We start from the raw sequence: 18,046 nt of genomic DNA on the forward strand, positions 1-18,046 counted from the left end.
CCTAGAAATGCTTTGAACAATATCCATGTGAATTACAAGAACTCACCAGTTCCACAGTGTTCTTTCAAAGGATGCGGGCATTTCTCGAAAAACTGACTGCAGAATGTGTAATAAAATCTTATGTACCTACATGTGATTAGAACAAGACAGCATGTAAAATAAGCTCATTTGTATCTACTATCATGTTAAATTGTGCCAGTGTCTTTTTATTTTATTTTTTTATCAATATTTATATGTAGCACTATCCAAATATATCTCAGGCTGTTTTCGAATGATTGCCTTGCTGTGAATGTCTTCTAAATGTACATAATTTTAAGAAAATATATAAATAGGTTATGCAAATAAATTGTTATATAAATATTGTTTAATGTTTTGATGCAAGGATAGGTTTAGATGGTGCTGAAATATGGTTTTATATCTATATATTCTGCTGTTTTATATTCAATATCTTGTTACATTAAAGCACTTTTCATTAACAGAATGGATGGGATCATTTATTCAAAAGTTGAAGTGTTCAAATGGATCATTTCATATGTATGCTCTCCATTAGTGGTGGATGATATGACTAAATCTTATATAATGGTATTATAAATTTATATCACATTGTCTTTTTAATTTTTTGAGGAATAATTATGCATGTCATTGAAATGTTCTCTTTTCCAATGCTTCTTACCTGTTGAGGTGGTTGGTGCTGCAGGCTGCCTAATCCATAGTCTTGTTTAGCCAATGTTTTGAATATTGACATAAAGTCTGGTCCAGTTTGCAGTTTTGGCCGAGAACCCGCCAACTTGGATAGAAAGAGCAACCAGTCACGGCTTATTCATTTAGTTTGCTCTAAAAATAATCTATGGTATCTGCTTCTGTTGAAGCTATCAGTCCGCGTTATTTAAATTTCATTTAAAAAAAGAGACCCGAGCATGAGTGCTGTTTGCTGTTTTTTGATTTGCAACTAGTAGCACCTAATAAACATGTCCACATCTGTGGTCAGAGGGACTAAATTGTGAAATTGTCAATAATACCAAGCTATAGAAAGTCATTTTATTTTTATTTTTTTTATCAAATTGTTTATTATGTTTCCAGGAGTGTTGGTTATTCATGTTTTTGAGATGTTACAGACATTACAATCATAAATTAGCATAATTAATTCTGATTCAAAGTAATGTCCAAACATGTTGAGTGATCCAAACATCATCTGCAGCCTGAAACTGAACTTTTGATGAGAAGTTTGGAGTGGATGCACTTAGCTGCGTAGAGAGATATAGGATGCTCCCTTGCTCCCTATTTAGTGAATGGCTTAACCTCCAGTGTGCTGTCTGTCTGCACTGGTCTCAGAACAGTTCGAAATGCACCTTATTTTCTTCCTAACTCCATATAACGTCTCTGAAAGCAACATGTTTCAGCTTTTTTTGGGGGGGCAGCTGTGGCTCAGGTGGTAGAGCAGGTTGGCCACTAATCACAGTGTTGGCGGTTCAATTCCCAGCCCACATGCCAAAGTGTCCTTGGGCAAGACACTGAACCCCAAGTTGCTCCCAATGGCAGGCTAGTGCCTTGCATGGCAGCTCTGCTGTCATTGGTGTGGGTGAATGAGTCACAGTGTAAAATGCTGTGGAACTGTTAAGGTTAAAAAAAAAAAAGCGTTATATAAGTGCAGACCATTTACCATTTTGGATGAACCCATTGATTCTCAATGTGATAATACACAGTGAATAAAATAATGCATTTACTAATTGTAATGAATAGAACGGTTTTGTACAGTTATAACAAAATAAAATAGAACAAAATGTATGTTAAAATGAAGAGAAATGATCCACAGATGTGTTTATGTTGAAAGTTCTTCAAAATAACCAACATGTCCCAAAATCCACTTATGTGGACATAATGTTTATCAGCGCGGCGACGCACAAAAACATCCAAACAGGTTTCAAGGAAAAAACTTAAGAGGTTTCTTACCAGAGGCACTTTTGTTGGCTTTGCATCCATAGAAGCACTTCACGAAAATCAACGTCATGTTGTTGTTTCAAGTGACTTGGTGAGTCAGAAATCAAACCCTTAAATGACAGTCTAGAGTCTTGTGAATTGTATTCAGTCAGTTTAAATTCATTTAAATTGTGCATTGCGTATACCAAAGCCAAAATACAACCACGCATGTGGACATGAGGTCACACGTTGTTAATAGCAAAATATGTGCTGAAAACCTAAACTACCCATGACCCTAAAGGGAAATTATCCACCAATCAGAGAATTGCGGTACACAATGTGCACCAAAAGAGCTCTGCAGTGACTGCCCACTCCCAATCGTGTCTTACTACACCCTCAAACTACTTATATATTTGTATATATCTGAACATTTAGCAAAAAAAACATAAATAACATATAGTTTCTATACTTATAATCAACAACTTAAAATCTACATTTTTACATATTTCCATTGTTTTTAATTCGATAACATCATTCGCAATGCTTCATGGGATTGTAGTTCATTTACAGTAAGTACCCAGTTTTGTACCTTTGTCTTTTTTTCTGATTTATAAATACTTTTCTGTGTCAAATCAAAGTTTGTAATGTTGCGATTCACCTCACAGCTGGTTGGTTTAGTTCATGGCTTACAGCTCTTTTATGGTGGATTTTAATGAAATCCCAATGGAAAAATTACTTCCGGAATTAAGACGGCTGAAAAAGTGGCGTACAGTGTTGCAATCTACAGCAATATAAATACTCCACCCCATCTGCCGGGTCAGATACGCGATGGGAGAAAGGTGCCTCTGGTTGTTCCTTGCAGGGTACTCGGCCTCACAGGCTCCATTATGTTAGAATTAGGGTGGGGGTGGGGTTAGGGCATCTGCTGCCTCCCAGGATCAAACTAAGTCCCCTTTGTACTACGGGCATTCAGATAGGAACAGTCCCACCCCAAACTCATGCCATTGGTTAGGCCAGTGTTGCTATGTTAGTTGAGCCAACATGATCACACGGGAAGTCGGCATAATGTTTCTGAGAGTTCCAGTACTCAAGGATCAGCCACATTATGCTGACTCACTGACAAGCGCCATCTACCATCAGACATTCATTGCGTCAGTGGTGTGGGTTTTTACTCTACTGATGGTAAGGTTTAGGTTTGAGGTTTGGGTTGGGGTGTTTATTTATAAAATATGCATTCCTCTCCACTGTATTAGAGCCTGTACAGCTGAAAACAAATCGCTTCACAATTCAATTTTGCCACCCTTTTATGGACATTACACCTGGAAAATGGAGCTCACACGTGCCCATACAGTGAACGACACTTACTGCTTTGGCCACTGGGGGCAGTTTTTTTTAATTTCGGTAAACATAGACCTATTTTTGCTAAAGAAAAGTCAACCTACTGTTTCAAATTTCACTGCGAGATCAGCCTGACTGAGCAATGTTTTAATAGAGCCACAGTGTTTAAACATTTTCAGGGTAATCAATCTACGAACTGCATACTTTCAGTTGTCTCTGCATATTAAGCTGGGATAGGAGAAAGTCTTTTAACACTGTAAAATTAAGTGCGACTCATGTCTGAGTTTCAGACTTGGGTTTCCATCACTGCAAATTAGCAAACTTCTCAGCAAAAGAGTCAGCACTTGTTGAGCTATGTTTTAACGGACTGTCACGTGAAACATCTTAGATTCTTTGTTGTTCATACACCCATGCAGCAAAGACATGTGGTGTTATTGTTTTGTAATGGGATGCTTGTGACCTCTTTTTCAGTGAGACGTTCTGTTTTGACTCATGAAAGATGGACCATTTGTAAACATGAATGTGAACAATCAAGAAGTGTATTCTTCCATTATTCAGATAAACACACACAAGGCACATACAACGTCATCCAAACCATTCAGGATGCTTTGTTTTTGGTTTAAAAGGTCATCAGTATGAACCTGGTCCACCTTTACCATGAGAGGTATCTATCAAACAAAACCAAAATAACAAATAAACAGAAGACAGACTCAAATAAATGCTGCAAAAGAGAACATTTCATATAAATATGTTTGTAGCATAAAATGTGTAATTTATGCACCACTGAAAAGAACTGCAAAATAATACAGATAGTTTCCAAACAGATAGACCCATCTAGAACTCGCACTGGGATGCTCAAACAAGCAGAGCAGTGTTTTGAAAGCACCTCAGTGTTTACACTGACTTATTTATAGTTTTCTATGCATATAAAGCTGGAATAAGATAAAGCATTTTAACTTAATTTTTTTTTACACACATCACCTTTAACAGAGTGATTGTTCTTTATACAATATGCTAGGATATAGAGTGCATATTATGTAAACGTAAAAGTTAATATACAGTAGATTATGCGCAAAAGTGCATACATGTTAAATTTACAAACCCCTATATTGCTGACTGCTCTTTTTGAAACAATATTTTAACTGGAATTGTCCTAATAAACATTAATGATATAGTAAAACTGCTTTATATACCAACGCAAATATTAAAATGATATTCAACACATTTAAACAGGTTAAAGGTAAAAATAAAAAAACAAACATATACAAACATGTGATGAATGTGGGCTAATATGGCTGCAAACAATAACTTGGCATTCAAAACAACATGTTGAAAAACTCTTGTTCCTGCAAAAGGACGCCCCACCTTCCACGTTCAATTAAAAAAATCATTTTTACACATTTGATGATTTAAAAGTTCCATCAGCCATTATTTTAAGTATTAATGCATGATACAGTCTTTAAAATATAAATGTATGTCCTTTTCAGAAGGACTTCTCTTTTAAATACATTATTACAATTAATAAAAAAAAAAAAAGCCAACAAAAATTTGAAAAATGTTTTCATTCCTTGTGGCTGATGTGTGCATGTATATACATATACTGTATGTACAGACTCAAAGAAAAATAAAATGTATGTACAGTGGGGTCCAAAAGTCTAAGATCACTAGTGAAAATGTGTCTATTATGCATTATTTTCAATGTTTCAAAACAAATCACATTACATTAAGTATGGTGCCTTGATCCCGCCACGCAATAAAAAATAAAATAAAATAAGAAAGATAATTCTGACTTTATATCTCACAATTTTGACTTCATTTCTTGGAATTGTAAGATATACAGTCATAATTGCATGATATAATCGTGCAATTGCAAGAAATAGTCGCAGTTACGTTATATAAACTCGCAATGCTGTACAGTCAAAGACAAAGTTGGAATTGTGAGTTTAAAATCATATTACAGACTATATTTCGCAATTGCGCGTTTATATCACACAATAGCAACTTTATATCTCACAATTTCATGTGCAACTGTGGCTTTATTTCTCGTAATTCCAAGAAATAAAATCAGAAATGTGAAAAATAATTAAAATTGCAAAAACAAAAAAATAATAATAATAATAATAATTTGAAATTGAAATTGTGAGATATAAAGTTGCAGTTGCAAGGTATTATTGACTATATTTCGCAATTGTGAGTTTATATCACACAATAGCAACTTTATATCTCACAAGTTTCACTATTTCTCGCAATTGCAACTTTATTTCTTGGAATTGTAACTTTCTAACTCTTAATTCCAAGAAATAGTTGCAAATGCGAAAACTAATCAAAATTGCGAGAAAAAAAAAGTTTAAATTGTGAGATATTAAGTTGCAATTGCGAGGTATTATAGACTATATTTCGCAATTGTTAGTTTACATCATTCAATAGCAACTTTATCTCTCACAATTTCTACTATTTTGTGCAACTGTGGCTTTATTTCTTGTAACTGTAACTTTACAACTCGTAATTCCAAGAAATAAAATCGGAAATGTGAAAAATAATTAAAATTGCAAAAGAAAAATAAAAATAATAATAATTTGAAATTGAAATTGTGAGATATAAAGTTGCAGTTGCAAGGTATTATTGACTATATTTCGCAATTGTGAGTTTATATCGCACAATAGCAACTTTATATCTCACAAGTTTCACTATTTCTCGCAATTGCGACTTTATTTCTTGGAATTGTAACTTTCTAACTCTTAATTCCAAGAAATAGTTGCAAATGTGAAAAATAATCAAAATTGCGAGAAAAAAAAGTTGAAATTGTGAGATATTAAGTTGCAATTGCGAGGTATTATAGACTATATTTCGCAATTGTTAGTTTACATCATTCAATAGCAACTTTATCTCTCACAATTTCCACTATTTCTCGCAATTGTGACTTTATTTCTCGGAATTGTAACTTTCTACCTTGTAATTCCAAGAAATAGCTGCAAATGCGAGACAATCAAAATTGCTAAAAAATCAAGTTGAAATTTTGAGATATAAAGTCGCAATTGCGAGGTATTATAGACTATATTTCGCAATTGCAACTTTATATCTCAGAATTTCCACTATTTCTTGCAACTGTGACTTTAATTTTCGGAATTGTAACTTTATAACTTGTAATTCCAAGAAAAAAGTCGCATATGTGAAAATAAAAAAAAAAAATGGCAAGAAATTAAGTTGAAATTGTGAGACACAAAGTTGCATTTGCAAGGTATTATTGACTATATTTCCCAACTGAAAGTTTATATCACGCAATAACAAAATTATATCTCACAATTTTCACAATTTCTCGCAATTGCAATTTTGTTTCTCAGAATTATAGGTCCTAAAGTTACAATTGTTAGAAATATGGCTTTCATATATCAGCAAAACAACTTGAGTGAAAAGCTGAATTGTCCAAAAGGCATCTTGTGAAAATCTGACCTTTTGCACAAAGTTAACATGGTCACAAATATACTGTATTTGTTTAGTGACCTGATAGTAGTGCAAAATCTTCAATATTTCATATTATTTTTACATTATAACGTTTAACATTTTTTCCAAATCCTAAAATGCTGTATATAAAATGCTGTAAAAAGAAATCCCAGATTTTCCGTACATATGGACTTTAGACATTAATGGTGAAGTATCTATCCTGGATATGTTTCAAGAGTCCACCTTCCCATAGGTTCCTTCAGGTGGCCGATAGTATTTGGGAAACGCCATCAGCTGCAGCATGTTGAACGCATATTTTCTGCACTTTATATTCTTTTGCACATTTTCAATCCGGCAGCCCTCTCTGATAAGATGAAGAAAATGGAAGAGATGATGATGAAATTATGAAAGAGGTGGAGTCAGAACGACTACCTCTACGTTAATAATGCCAAGTATAAGGAAACAATTAGAATCTACTGAATAAAATTACACTTCATTTATCAAAGACATTCACAACGAATTTAGAGTATGCCAAAAACAAACGTAAATATATACTCATTTCCTATATGCACCTGTTCAAATACTAAACTTTTTTGGTTCTGGTTTAACTTGAAAGGAAAAGTTCCCCCCAAAATTGAAACACGTTGACGGTGCGATTATGATGTTTGCGAACTTGTAAATTGTTAGTGGTATAACATTAAAAACATATGAACATCACTCCCTTATTCGTGAAGACTTTGGTCGTGAGAAAGAGAAGCACTAAAAGAAAGCAAGTAAGAAAGTTAGACAGAGCTTGTGTATGGCATAATCAGCAGTTTATTGGTATTTTGCAAGCAAAAAAACAAGACTTAAAATGAGCCACACCACCAGCAGGTGAGAGCTGACAAGCAAAAGTGCGATCGGATAGAAGTGGCGCGACGCCGGCTTGTTAATAGCTAGCGAGCCCGTCTCAGGGTCGTCCCATTGGGTGACCTCTCCCTGGGCCAAAAGACCGCTGAGTGTTCCCACAACAAAACAAGACAGAGAGAAGAGAACACACACAAACACATTCAGGAAACAGTTAGTAAAACAGGTCAGTTTGGCCATACACACACATAAACAAACAAATTCAGGTTAACTTAGTCATGACCATGTAAGGCAATCTGAACATACACAAACAAATTCAACTGGACATGAAGGCCCAGAACACACGTATACACACACAAACAAAACTGGGTGACAAATATAGTAAATAGTGATAGAATTCACGGAAATTAATACATTTGAAGAGCAGGAAAGAGTTCAATGTACATGGGAAGTTTGAAGTGCAGTCAACGGATTTTGCAATGCTTAATATAAATATAACGAGAAAACGGCAACCTAACCCTCTGAAAAGCTCAATTATTTTTAAAGTATGTTGACAACTTTTCATACAGTGTTAATACTGCATATTCATGTTGTGTTCATAATAAATGGTGTTGTGTGCTGTACACTGTTAACACACACAATGTTGAAAAAAGTACATAAAATAAACATGATTTATATGCAGGGTTCCCACACTTTATGATCAATGAATTTCCATTACTTTCCAGTTCCTTGTGATAACTGGTGAAGTATTTTTAGAAATCATTTACGCTCACAATAAGCAATTTCTAGACATAGAAATATGCTGAGCATAACTAGCATAAATTATGTGCGCTATAGACATTTCTAAGACTTTTCCATGACCTTTTAAGATTTGATGAAATTCCATTATTTTTCCATGACTGTAAGATTTTGTTAATTTTTCAAACTTTTTGATGACTTTTTAAGGTTTCGTTCATTTCCATGACTTTTCCATGACTTTGAGATTTAATATACCTGTATATAAATGGTTTTCCATGACTTTAGGATTTTATGAATTTCCAATATTTTTCCCATGACTTTTGAAGATTTTATAATTTCCATGATTTTTCCATCAATTTTTCAACATTTAATTAATTTCCATGACTTTGAGATTTTAAGTTATTATTTACATAATTTCTTATGATTAAAAAAAAAATAAAAAAATCCAAGTTTTTCCAAGGTTTTTTAAGATTTGATTAATTTCCATGATTTTTCCATGGATTTTTTTCATTTCCATGACTTTAAGATTATATATATTTTTCCATTAATCTTTAAATATTTCATTAATTTACATGACTTTGAAATTTTATATATTTCCAATATTTTTTTCCTGGAATTTTTAAGATTGTATTCATTTCCATGATTTTCCCATTACTTTATAATTGTATTCATTTCCATGATTTTTGCATTACTTTAGGATTTTATAATTTATAAGATTGTTGAATTACTTTAAGATTTTATTCATATCCATGACTTAAAAATCAAAAACAACAAAAACATTTTTTAAATAATTTTACTCATTTCCATGACTTATCCAGGCCTGGAAAACTGGAAATTCCAAAAATGTTGGGATATTTCCAGGTTTTTTATGACCATGGTAACTCTTTATATGAATGAAAAAATTCAATGTTCCATTTATACATGGAAACAGTAAGGTCGAAGGTCAATCAAGGTCACCTGCTCCTGCGTCAGGACACCAAGAACACCAAACATTGTTTCTCTAAGGCGATTATCTTTTGAAAGGGGATAAGAGAGCTTTTTACGGTGAATTCCTCCTGCAGTGAGTTACTTTTTCCTAGCTTCTGGGACTGTATGAGTCGATAAAAGAGGTCATAAAAGTGAATTTGTATAATTGAGTAAACATCACAGATGTATCACCACATGTGTCAGAGAAAATGTTTGAACTTTCTTTTTGTTCTACACAGTTTCCATAAACTGGTTTTTCTACATCAGATAAAGCATTCACATCAATAAGCTTCTCTTCTCCCATTACAAACCAAACAAACTATTCACCTTTAGGGCATCAACACCCAACACAACTAATTAGAAGACAGTGTCTTATTAGCAACACTTTAAATGTCAACAACAAAGCATACGGCATAGATCAAATGAACATACTTAGGAGTTTTCAGGTTTTTATGGGGTTATGTGAAGGAAGCTAAATCAGTGTAATCATTTTCTCTGGAAATGTGAAAAGGTCCAAGTTTTATGCCTTAATCATTACTACTAATGAAAACTACAGAAAATTACAGTACAGTAATAAGTGCTGAAACTGAACAGCCATGGCTTTAATCACAATCACAATGAGGAAGTCTGCTCAATTTTTTTCCCCCCATGGAATGTTTTTGCACTTTTCCATTGAATACACACCCTAAAATCCTCATGACACATGCAAAAACAGCCCGGTGCAAATTCTACTCGCAATGCCGTAGTTAAATACAATGCAATTTCAAATGATACCGTACAACTCAGCCAATCATTTTCTGCATGAACTGCAGCATACCACAAGACTAAACTAGACTGGATTTTTTATTAGGACATACAAACATTAAAGACCTCATAAAAGGGCTTGAAGTGCAAAGTTCTCCTTACTTTTTATGATGTATTTCCTGTGAAAACAGGTAGTTTGGGTGGAACATATCAAAGGGCTTATCTCTTCTTTTAAATGGCCTATAAAGCTTTAAGTTACGGCATAGCCATGAACTATGATTTGCTGCTTGTTATTGGTAGGCGGAGGCATGTGGTATCAGGGGGAGGGACATTCTCATTAGGGATTACGGTTGCAAAGGGGCGGAAAATTTCCAGTAAATTTTCGGAAACCTTCCAGAAACTTTCCATGGGAAGTTAAGCTGGGAAATTTTGGAAATATTGGCAATAGGTCTTTGCACAGTATTTGCAAATGTACACAGCCTTTCCTTCTACATTGGCAGAGGTGAAATGTATCCACACGCATCAGATGGCGCATGTGGCATTGTTCTTTAGAATTAGATTAGAAAAAGCTTGTAAAAAACACTAATGCAATGCCATGCACAGATATATAAATAGTTAGCTAAACAATTGGAATATTCTGGAATATTTTACAATTGATGCTGGACAAATGAATAGAAATAGACTAGATGAACACTCCTCAATCAGCATGCTAAATCAAACTATAAGCTACGTTCTTGTATGATAACAGAAAACTGGCTAGCAGAAGGCTAGTCGAAACAACATCACAGTTGAGCTAGCTAGCACCATGATAGCTAGCCTCTTAAATTGTCAATGAAACGATGTTAGCTAGCTTACATTTAGCATATCTGCTTTACTAGCTAGCTAGCTACAGTATAAACACATTTTGATTTAGTATTTACTAGTTAAACTTAAATACCATAGATCAAATATATTTACCCTAGTAATATCATCAAAACTTACTTGACTGGATGTATTCCTTGGGCTCAAATGCAGTAGTGTGGCTTCAATAGTCCTGCTGTATTAAGTAGCCTACAGTAAGTAGTGTGCTGTGTGTATGTGATTGAGGAATGCGCAGGGTAGAAATTCAACTGAATTTGCATTAAATCTGGTTGCTTTAACCAAGATTATGCTGCAAGATGTTTTTTTTTCAACTACATTTAAGTTCCCTGTTATAGGCTAACTTGCAATTTTGCAAATTTCCAGTTTATTCCCATTAATTCCCGTTAATTCCCATATATTCCCGTTAATTCCCATGGACAGTTTCCAACTTTGAAAATTCCCGGAATTTTGTAACCCTATTAGGGATGCACGATATATCGGCAGCCAATATATTATTGGCCGATAACAGGGAAAATCTAAATATTAATATTGCGCCGACAATGGAATTACTGCCGATATTTTATTTTTTTTATATGTTTTGATAATTTGTTACGGTTTATTTGCTTGCGGCTGAGAATCTCTGACTGCCTGCAGCGTCTTTCCTTCAGGTAGAGACTCGGGCAGCTTCAAACGACAGTGTGCGCGCGTACACACAGCATGTCTGTGGGAGTGAAAGACAAGCTCTTGTTGCTCTGTGAGGAATATTTCAACATCTCCGCACCTTGTTACATTGTTTTGGGTCTGGTTTTAATTCGGGATCATCTGCTGTAAGTAACAACATGCCATTTCCCATATTCTGTTTGTTTCATGAGGCAATAAACAAATGCAACAAAAACATGTATGTATGTTAATTGGGGTTGATCATTTTCACTTATTACATCATGAAACATAAACAGAATGTGGGAAATTGCACATTGTTACTCACAGCATTGTGATTAAAACACAACCTAACATGGTACATTATATTGAAATATTTCTCACAGAGTGACTCGAGATGGCTAAAAACACTAGTTTGTGAGTGAAACGAATGTGCTCGTTGTATTCTGTGAGTTGAGACTTTTCTAACATTGACTCTTGATGACTATTCGGTCTGTATGATGTTATCTGTTCCCATTATGATTGTTGTGTTCATATTTCATAAGTTATACAGTGGAACTGTTACAGATGAAACAAGCGTCTGCGAATGAGACGCGCATAAGCACACATACACAACACACACAAACCACCACTGAACTCAGTCTTGCTGCTAGCATAAATATTACACTATTTATACAGAGATTATGGTTTGCATTGTGTGCTTTGTTGTTTCATGTTCATTACATGCAGTTCATAGCCTCATTTTGGTTTAATGCATTAACACAGCTTTTAGAAGTTCATTATTCTCTCTCTGTTATCGAGTCATCAGGATTACAGTAAACACACATAAATGGGCACCATACAATTTATGGTGCATTGTCATTTATTTGTCATTCAGATCAGCATTCATCTGTAATATAGGCACATTTCTGGTTCATGTTCAAACAGCAGTAAGTCCAAATTTCAAGCTTTTAAATGACACATATTTTTCAAATGAGAAGCTTTTAATTTATTAGCTAGCAGTTCCAGGTGAAAGGATTAAAATTGAAAACTTTTAAAAAATATCGGTTATCGGTATCGGCCATAATGAGCTGTGAATTATCGATTTCGGTATACGCCCATAAATTCCATATCGGTGCATCCCTAATTCTCATTCTAGAGAGCATTTTATTTGGACAAAAAAAAACTGTATACACCCCTGAGTGCAAGATGACATCATCAATATTTTTGGTTGTTTTCCCAAACAAGAAATACGTTAAGAGTCACTTAAAGTGGCTTTAAATGGGACTTATTATTATTATTATTTTTTTTAACTGGTGAAATATCAACAAATTATAATGAAAGCCAAAATATTAAATGTCATGGATTAACATTTACAGAGTAATCCATTATTTTATAGAGGGAGGCCAAAATAACAGTTTTTGCCTATGATTTAGAGTGAAACTACAGGTCAAATAAATAACCTTAGAAAGATGGTAAAGCCATTATTTTATTTTTACACCGAGATAGTGAGGTCTATTACAAAAATCAGTTTACTTCAGCACTCTTTGCTGAATTACTTGCCAATGGTGTAGGTCAAAAAATTGGAAAAAACACTGTTATTATTGCTGTTTTTCCAAAGTTGGAGTGTCTATAACTCCAGAAATTTTAAAGATACCCTAATATCCTTTTAGATTCTGGTTCGGCACAAACATTTATTTTCTATCTTAATTTTTATGGCCCTACATGGTTCAATCCCAAAGATATGGGGCTCTCAATGTGGCTCTATTCATAAATTGTTCAATTTTACTTATTTTCAATAGTCAAAAAACAAATGTGGATCACATATGAAGCTTTTCCTGTCCAGTTATTGACCTCTCAACATTGGCATATAATGCAACAAGGGGTTCTGATGTCAACTGATTTTAGTAATAGAAATACCTTTATCTGTGTAAAAATCAAATAATGATGCTGCCACCTTTCTATGATTATTATTATTATTTTTTTTTAAATATTTTTGGTCCAAATCATAGATGCAAAATTCTCATTTTGAATGAATGTGAATGAATCATACAGTATTTTGGCAACGAGTGATGGACACAATGCGAAGTGGATTAGAGTATTTTTTAATGCTTAAATCTTTTCATGATATAAAATGGGTTGTGGCAGAATGGAAAATAATTTATTTATTAAGGATTATAATATGTGTAACATAATTCTACACATTAATATTGAACATGCATGTGAACACCCCCTTATAATTAACAGGTTTGGCTATTTAAGCTACACCTATTAACCCTTTAAGCTCTGAAGGTGTTTTTAAAGGTTTCCTGTTTCAGTGGCATGCCCAAAATTAAAGGTTTATAATCCAATATTTATAATGAAAAAATAAAAGAAAAGGGGTCAATTGTTTGGCATCATTTTAAAGAAATATTAAATAAGGAAGTTCCGAAAAACTGCTTTTGTTTTGTTCCCAATTATGTCACCTGTAACTGAGTAAAATTTTGTGTTGATACGACAAAGCAATCAAAAGCTATGGCATTACAAAAATAATTTATCCTACTGTCCAAAAAGGTCCCCAAGTGTCCGAAAGCCTCTCCAAACGTAATAACTGTACATAAGAACTAATTACACATGCAAATACAACAATGACTAAAGGTTTTCACTCTCCACAAAGCATGCAGACATGAGTAACAAGATCTCATTCAGTTCCATTCTGTGCCATTTGAGTCATCATTGAGTCTGTGACATGTACTTGGCGCCATCTCCTGGTGGCCATACAAGGGCATAGATAATTACAGTGAACGATCCTCTCTGCCCATATTTGGATGACTTTCACCTTTGGTTGCAACGATCTGAATCCTAATAAGTTTGGTTTAGCGTTCCATGACGCTGGACAAAGTACTACATAATTTCCGATAAATTCATCTGATCCAGGAAAGCTAACGTGGTTTTAGCCAGATAGCTCATTATGTGCTGTGTGCATATTGTGCTTCATGGATTATCTAACGATCTATGAATCCGATTACGTTGTGTTTGGGCTCATTTTATCTCCTCTAAGTAATGGTATATGATATTTTATGTTCTGTTTATTTTTCGTGAAGTTATAAGCGAAAATCTGCCATATAGGCAACACCTGTTAACATGTAACATGTATGTCAAAGACATATACTTAGCTATTACTCGCTATATTTTGTCTGTGAGTAAAACAAATAGGCTGGTTGTATTCTACTCTTTGAGAGCTTTCCTTCGACATATGACACATGGCTATTTGATCAGTTTGATGTTTTTACCGATTACATTAAAATGTACAGTGCAAAATTTTAAAAACTGAACACTTCTGATTTGTCTGCAAATTTCAAAGAACTTGTTTAGTTTTGGTCATAATGTCTACATGCATTGTAAAGTAAAGCTTCTAAGCTTTAAAACAATACCAATTTTGTGTTGGTCAAGACTGAAATTATTATTATTTTGACATTTATGTTTTTCTCGGTGGGCCCAGTCTGCGCTTAAAGGGTTAATAGCAAATGCATAAAATTAAGCATTAAGCCAATTAACCTTTCTGTATGACAGAGTCCATTGAAACAATATTCTGGTACAATATGTTCTATACTTCACATGTATCAACTACCTGTTAAAACCTGTTAGGACACTGGATGACTTGACTCTCATCAATCGACACTTATCTGAAGTGAAAAACATAAGGCCTTAAAATCTTCTCCGTCAGTCGTTCTCTAGTACTGTGACAACATTTTGGCAGCTTCACCTAATAAACTGCACTGAGAAAATACTTTTTGGTTTTGAACCCAAAATAACGTTTATGCCTGGGACAAAGCTATGGTGTCAGTTTGCTTGAGTATGAAAAAGCCCTCTCCCCCAAATACCCCAAATACATTTTTAAATAAAAAAGCCTTTTAATTATGGGGTTAATAAATAATTTGTTCTTCATCCTTAATATTGCCCTAAACTTTTTCCCAATGCATCAACCATCTTTGTACAGAAATAAACATTTCGTATGGAATCAATTTAGTTGTTTGCAGTCTGAACAGAAAAAATGGCCACATGAAATCTTGGGAAACGCTTCCTGTTGCGTGTAGACCTGCTACATATGTTTTATGAGGCTTCTCTTTTCGGACATCAACAGGAAGCAAGTGCCACATATTTAGCTTCTATATGTTCATCTTTTCCCATCAGTTAAACTAGCTTGGAATTCTACCAAACTGTTTGAGACAAGGGCTCTGTTCCAAAACCTAGTAAGCTGCCTACATAGGCAGAATTTTTAGCACTTCCAAGCTAAAGGCTGTTCCAAAAGGTTGGCAGCATCTATTTGAACTTTTTCTATGTAAAATTGTGCTAAACGGACGTTTTTGACTGTTGCGCTGCATCTCGCTGTTCTTTCAGTGTCTCTTGCAGGAGCAAAGCGTATTTTTAGATGCTGCATCACGTTAAAAATAATTCAACTTTTAAAAACAGCATTCTGTTCTGTATGTTGCGCAGCATCTAGCTTTTTCAGCGCAAGACCACGCTCAGTCTGACTCTGAACGTCCCCTAAAATGCCTTCTTTTGGCAATATTCCAAGGCGGCACTAAATGTATGTACTGTATAGGGTTACCTTCTAAAGCAGAATCATTATTTGGCACTGGTTTTATTGAAGCATTGCTTTTGTCAGAATTAGAAGTAAGTGCGGGTTAAGGGTTAGATTTAAGGTTAATGCATTCATGGACAAAACAAACCACCACTGACATGTCTGATGATGTGCAGAATGAATGATGATGGATCGAGGCTGATGCTCTCTTACCTTCGCATGCAGTCCAGAGCTCGTACAAAATAATCTTTATTGAGCTGGTGTTCATCTCTCAGTAGAGAGCACTGCTCCAGCGTCACTGACATTGCTGTCCGGTCTTTAGCACTTTTGCAGCTGGTGAAGCGGATGCCATTCATCCGTCGACAGATCTGCAGAGAGAGGATAGATTGTATTATTTGGCCAATAATTTTGATAAAGAAAATGTCTTTAGACTAATAGCAAAAACAGTGATAGAGTTGGTAAATCTGATTCATCTTGATGTTTCAACTGTTTCAATTGATTTAATATCCTGATTCAATGATTGTTCATGTTCTGGTCACCCTTTTTCAATTACAATGAGGACTGAAGCTTCAAAAAGTATAATAAAAGTACAATGTGTGCACTCTATTCCAGGTCTTCTGAAGCCAAACAAAAGCTATATGAGAGAAACAGACAGAAATTCAAGTGATTCAAGTTGTTATTCACTTATAATCTTGTTACATAGCTGTTACGTTGAGAACTGCTGCGACTGGATCATTAGCCACTTTTCCACTATCGGGCCAGTGTGAGCCAGGGCTATCAACTGGCCAGCCAGGGCCAATAGCCTCAAAATTCAAGCCACAAGACCAAAATTGATCTGTATTCCTACCAATGGGCCAACAGCCCCGCAACATTGCCCTAAAACCCGCCCTTAATATGATGCTCTGGTACCAAAGTCAAACCCCCCGCCCATTTCACAAGCAAGATGGAAGCTCAAGCTGAGGTATCATGTTATCTAGTTATCTAGAATATTGAGTTTATATTGAATGTAAACATTAGCTTGCAAGCAAGATAAGTTAGCATTGACAACTCACTGACTGTATCTGCCATGGTGTCTCAGATGGTCTCTCCACTAACAGAGGGATGATGTCCCAGCACACCGTCTATGAAAGTTCACCAAAACCATGGAAAGTAATTTCTTTGGGCACCACTTTGTCCATTATGCGTTTCAACGGATTTGTACTGTGCCATATTTTTTTCATTTCTTTTTTACCCGAACCTGAACTGTTGTGCGCTGGATACATAACCTGCAAGTTTGGCAAGACTCTGCCTTTGACAATGAACCCGCCTCAATCCACATTTGTCCTTGTTTAGCCCAAGGGTAATCGGGGCGGGCCAAAGGCCATTGGCCACAATTAAGCCCAGAGGCGGCACGGTAAAACCCCGGAAGTGACAATGGGAATGCAACTGGCCCTGGCATGCACTAGCACGCCCTCTTTTGGCCTGATAGTGGAAACATGGCTATTGAGTCAGTGAGTTGAACTTAAGAACTGGAACAGTTAGATTAGTTAATGACACATTAAGACCAGTTCTGTGAACCAAATCAACTAATTCATTGAAAAGAAACTACTAATAGACTCAAAAGAACAGAAAGTTCATGCCTTGGATGTCGCTACATCTCTCATGAACTCTCAAAATAGAGCTAGGGAATATAGTGCACAAGTCATATGGACTACTTTTTTGATACTTTCATGGTACACTTGCATCCATTTGGAAGCTTGAAAGATCAAGTCCTCATTCATTGCAATTTCACAGAAAGAAGAGGCCAGAACATTCTTCAGTAATTGTGGGGCAAACATCCCTTGATGTTAACAAGTGAACTGCACACACTTCCTGGAAATGCGCCCCCAGTCTCACCATTCCCGCAAGCCACAGTATTTCCACATTCTTCCTTTTCTTGGTTACGACATTCTGTCCCAGGGTGTCGAGCAGTCCCTTAATGTCAGTCTGTGTCTGAAAACAGGGTAGGCCTTTAGAAACGAAAGAAACAAAGACAAA

At 35.1% G+C, this 18,046-nt stretch overlaps 2 protein-coding genes across 5 annotated transcripts in view; one reads left to right on the forward strand and one right to left on the reverse strand.

Annotated features, from left to right (window-relative positions):
- il15 (interleukin 15) overlaps positions 1-2,725 on the forward strand; it is a 29,805-nt gene extending 27,080 nt beyond the window's left edge. The window contains exon 6 of the mRNA XM_051703536.1: positions 6-2,725. Coding sequence (XP_051559496.1) covers positions 6-140 — 135 coding nt within the window. The 3' untranslated portion in view covers positions 141-2,725. The remainder of the gene's footprint in view (positions 1-5) is intronic.
- A 1,281-nt stretch (positions 2,726-4,006) lies between these two features.
- The window catches only part of LOC127444245 (type II inositol 3,4-bisphosphate 4-phosphatase-like), a 184,796-nt gene continuing 170,756 nt past the window's right edge, over positions 4,007-18,046 (reverse strand). For 3 of the 4 annotated variants that reach the window (XM_051703515.1, XM_051703516.1, XM_051703517.1), the window contains 3 exons: positions 17,906-18,018; positions 16,244-16,398; positions 7,114-7,690 (listed from right to left, as the gene is read on the reverse strand). In XM_051703515.1, coding sequence (XP_051559475.1) covers positions 7,513-7,690; positions 16,244-16,398; positions 17,906-18,018 — 446 coding nt within the window. In that variant the 3' untranslated portion in view covers positions 7,114-7,512. Of the gene's footprint in view, positions 7,061-7,113; positions 7,691-16,243; positions 16,399-17,905; positions 18,019-18,046 lie in introns of those variants that run through there. The other variant, XM_051703514.1, reaches the window with a different exon arrangement.

Source organism: Myxocyprinus asiaticus, chromosome 7, assembly GCF_019703515.2.
Source record: "Myxocyprinus asiaticus isolate MX2 ecotype Aquarium Trade chromosome 7, UBuf_Myxa_2, whole genome shotgun sequence".
Taxonomy (NCBI): Eukaryota; Metazoa; Chordata; class Actinopteri; order Cypriniformes; family Catostomidae; genus Myxocyprinus; species Myxocyprinus asiaticus.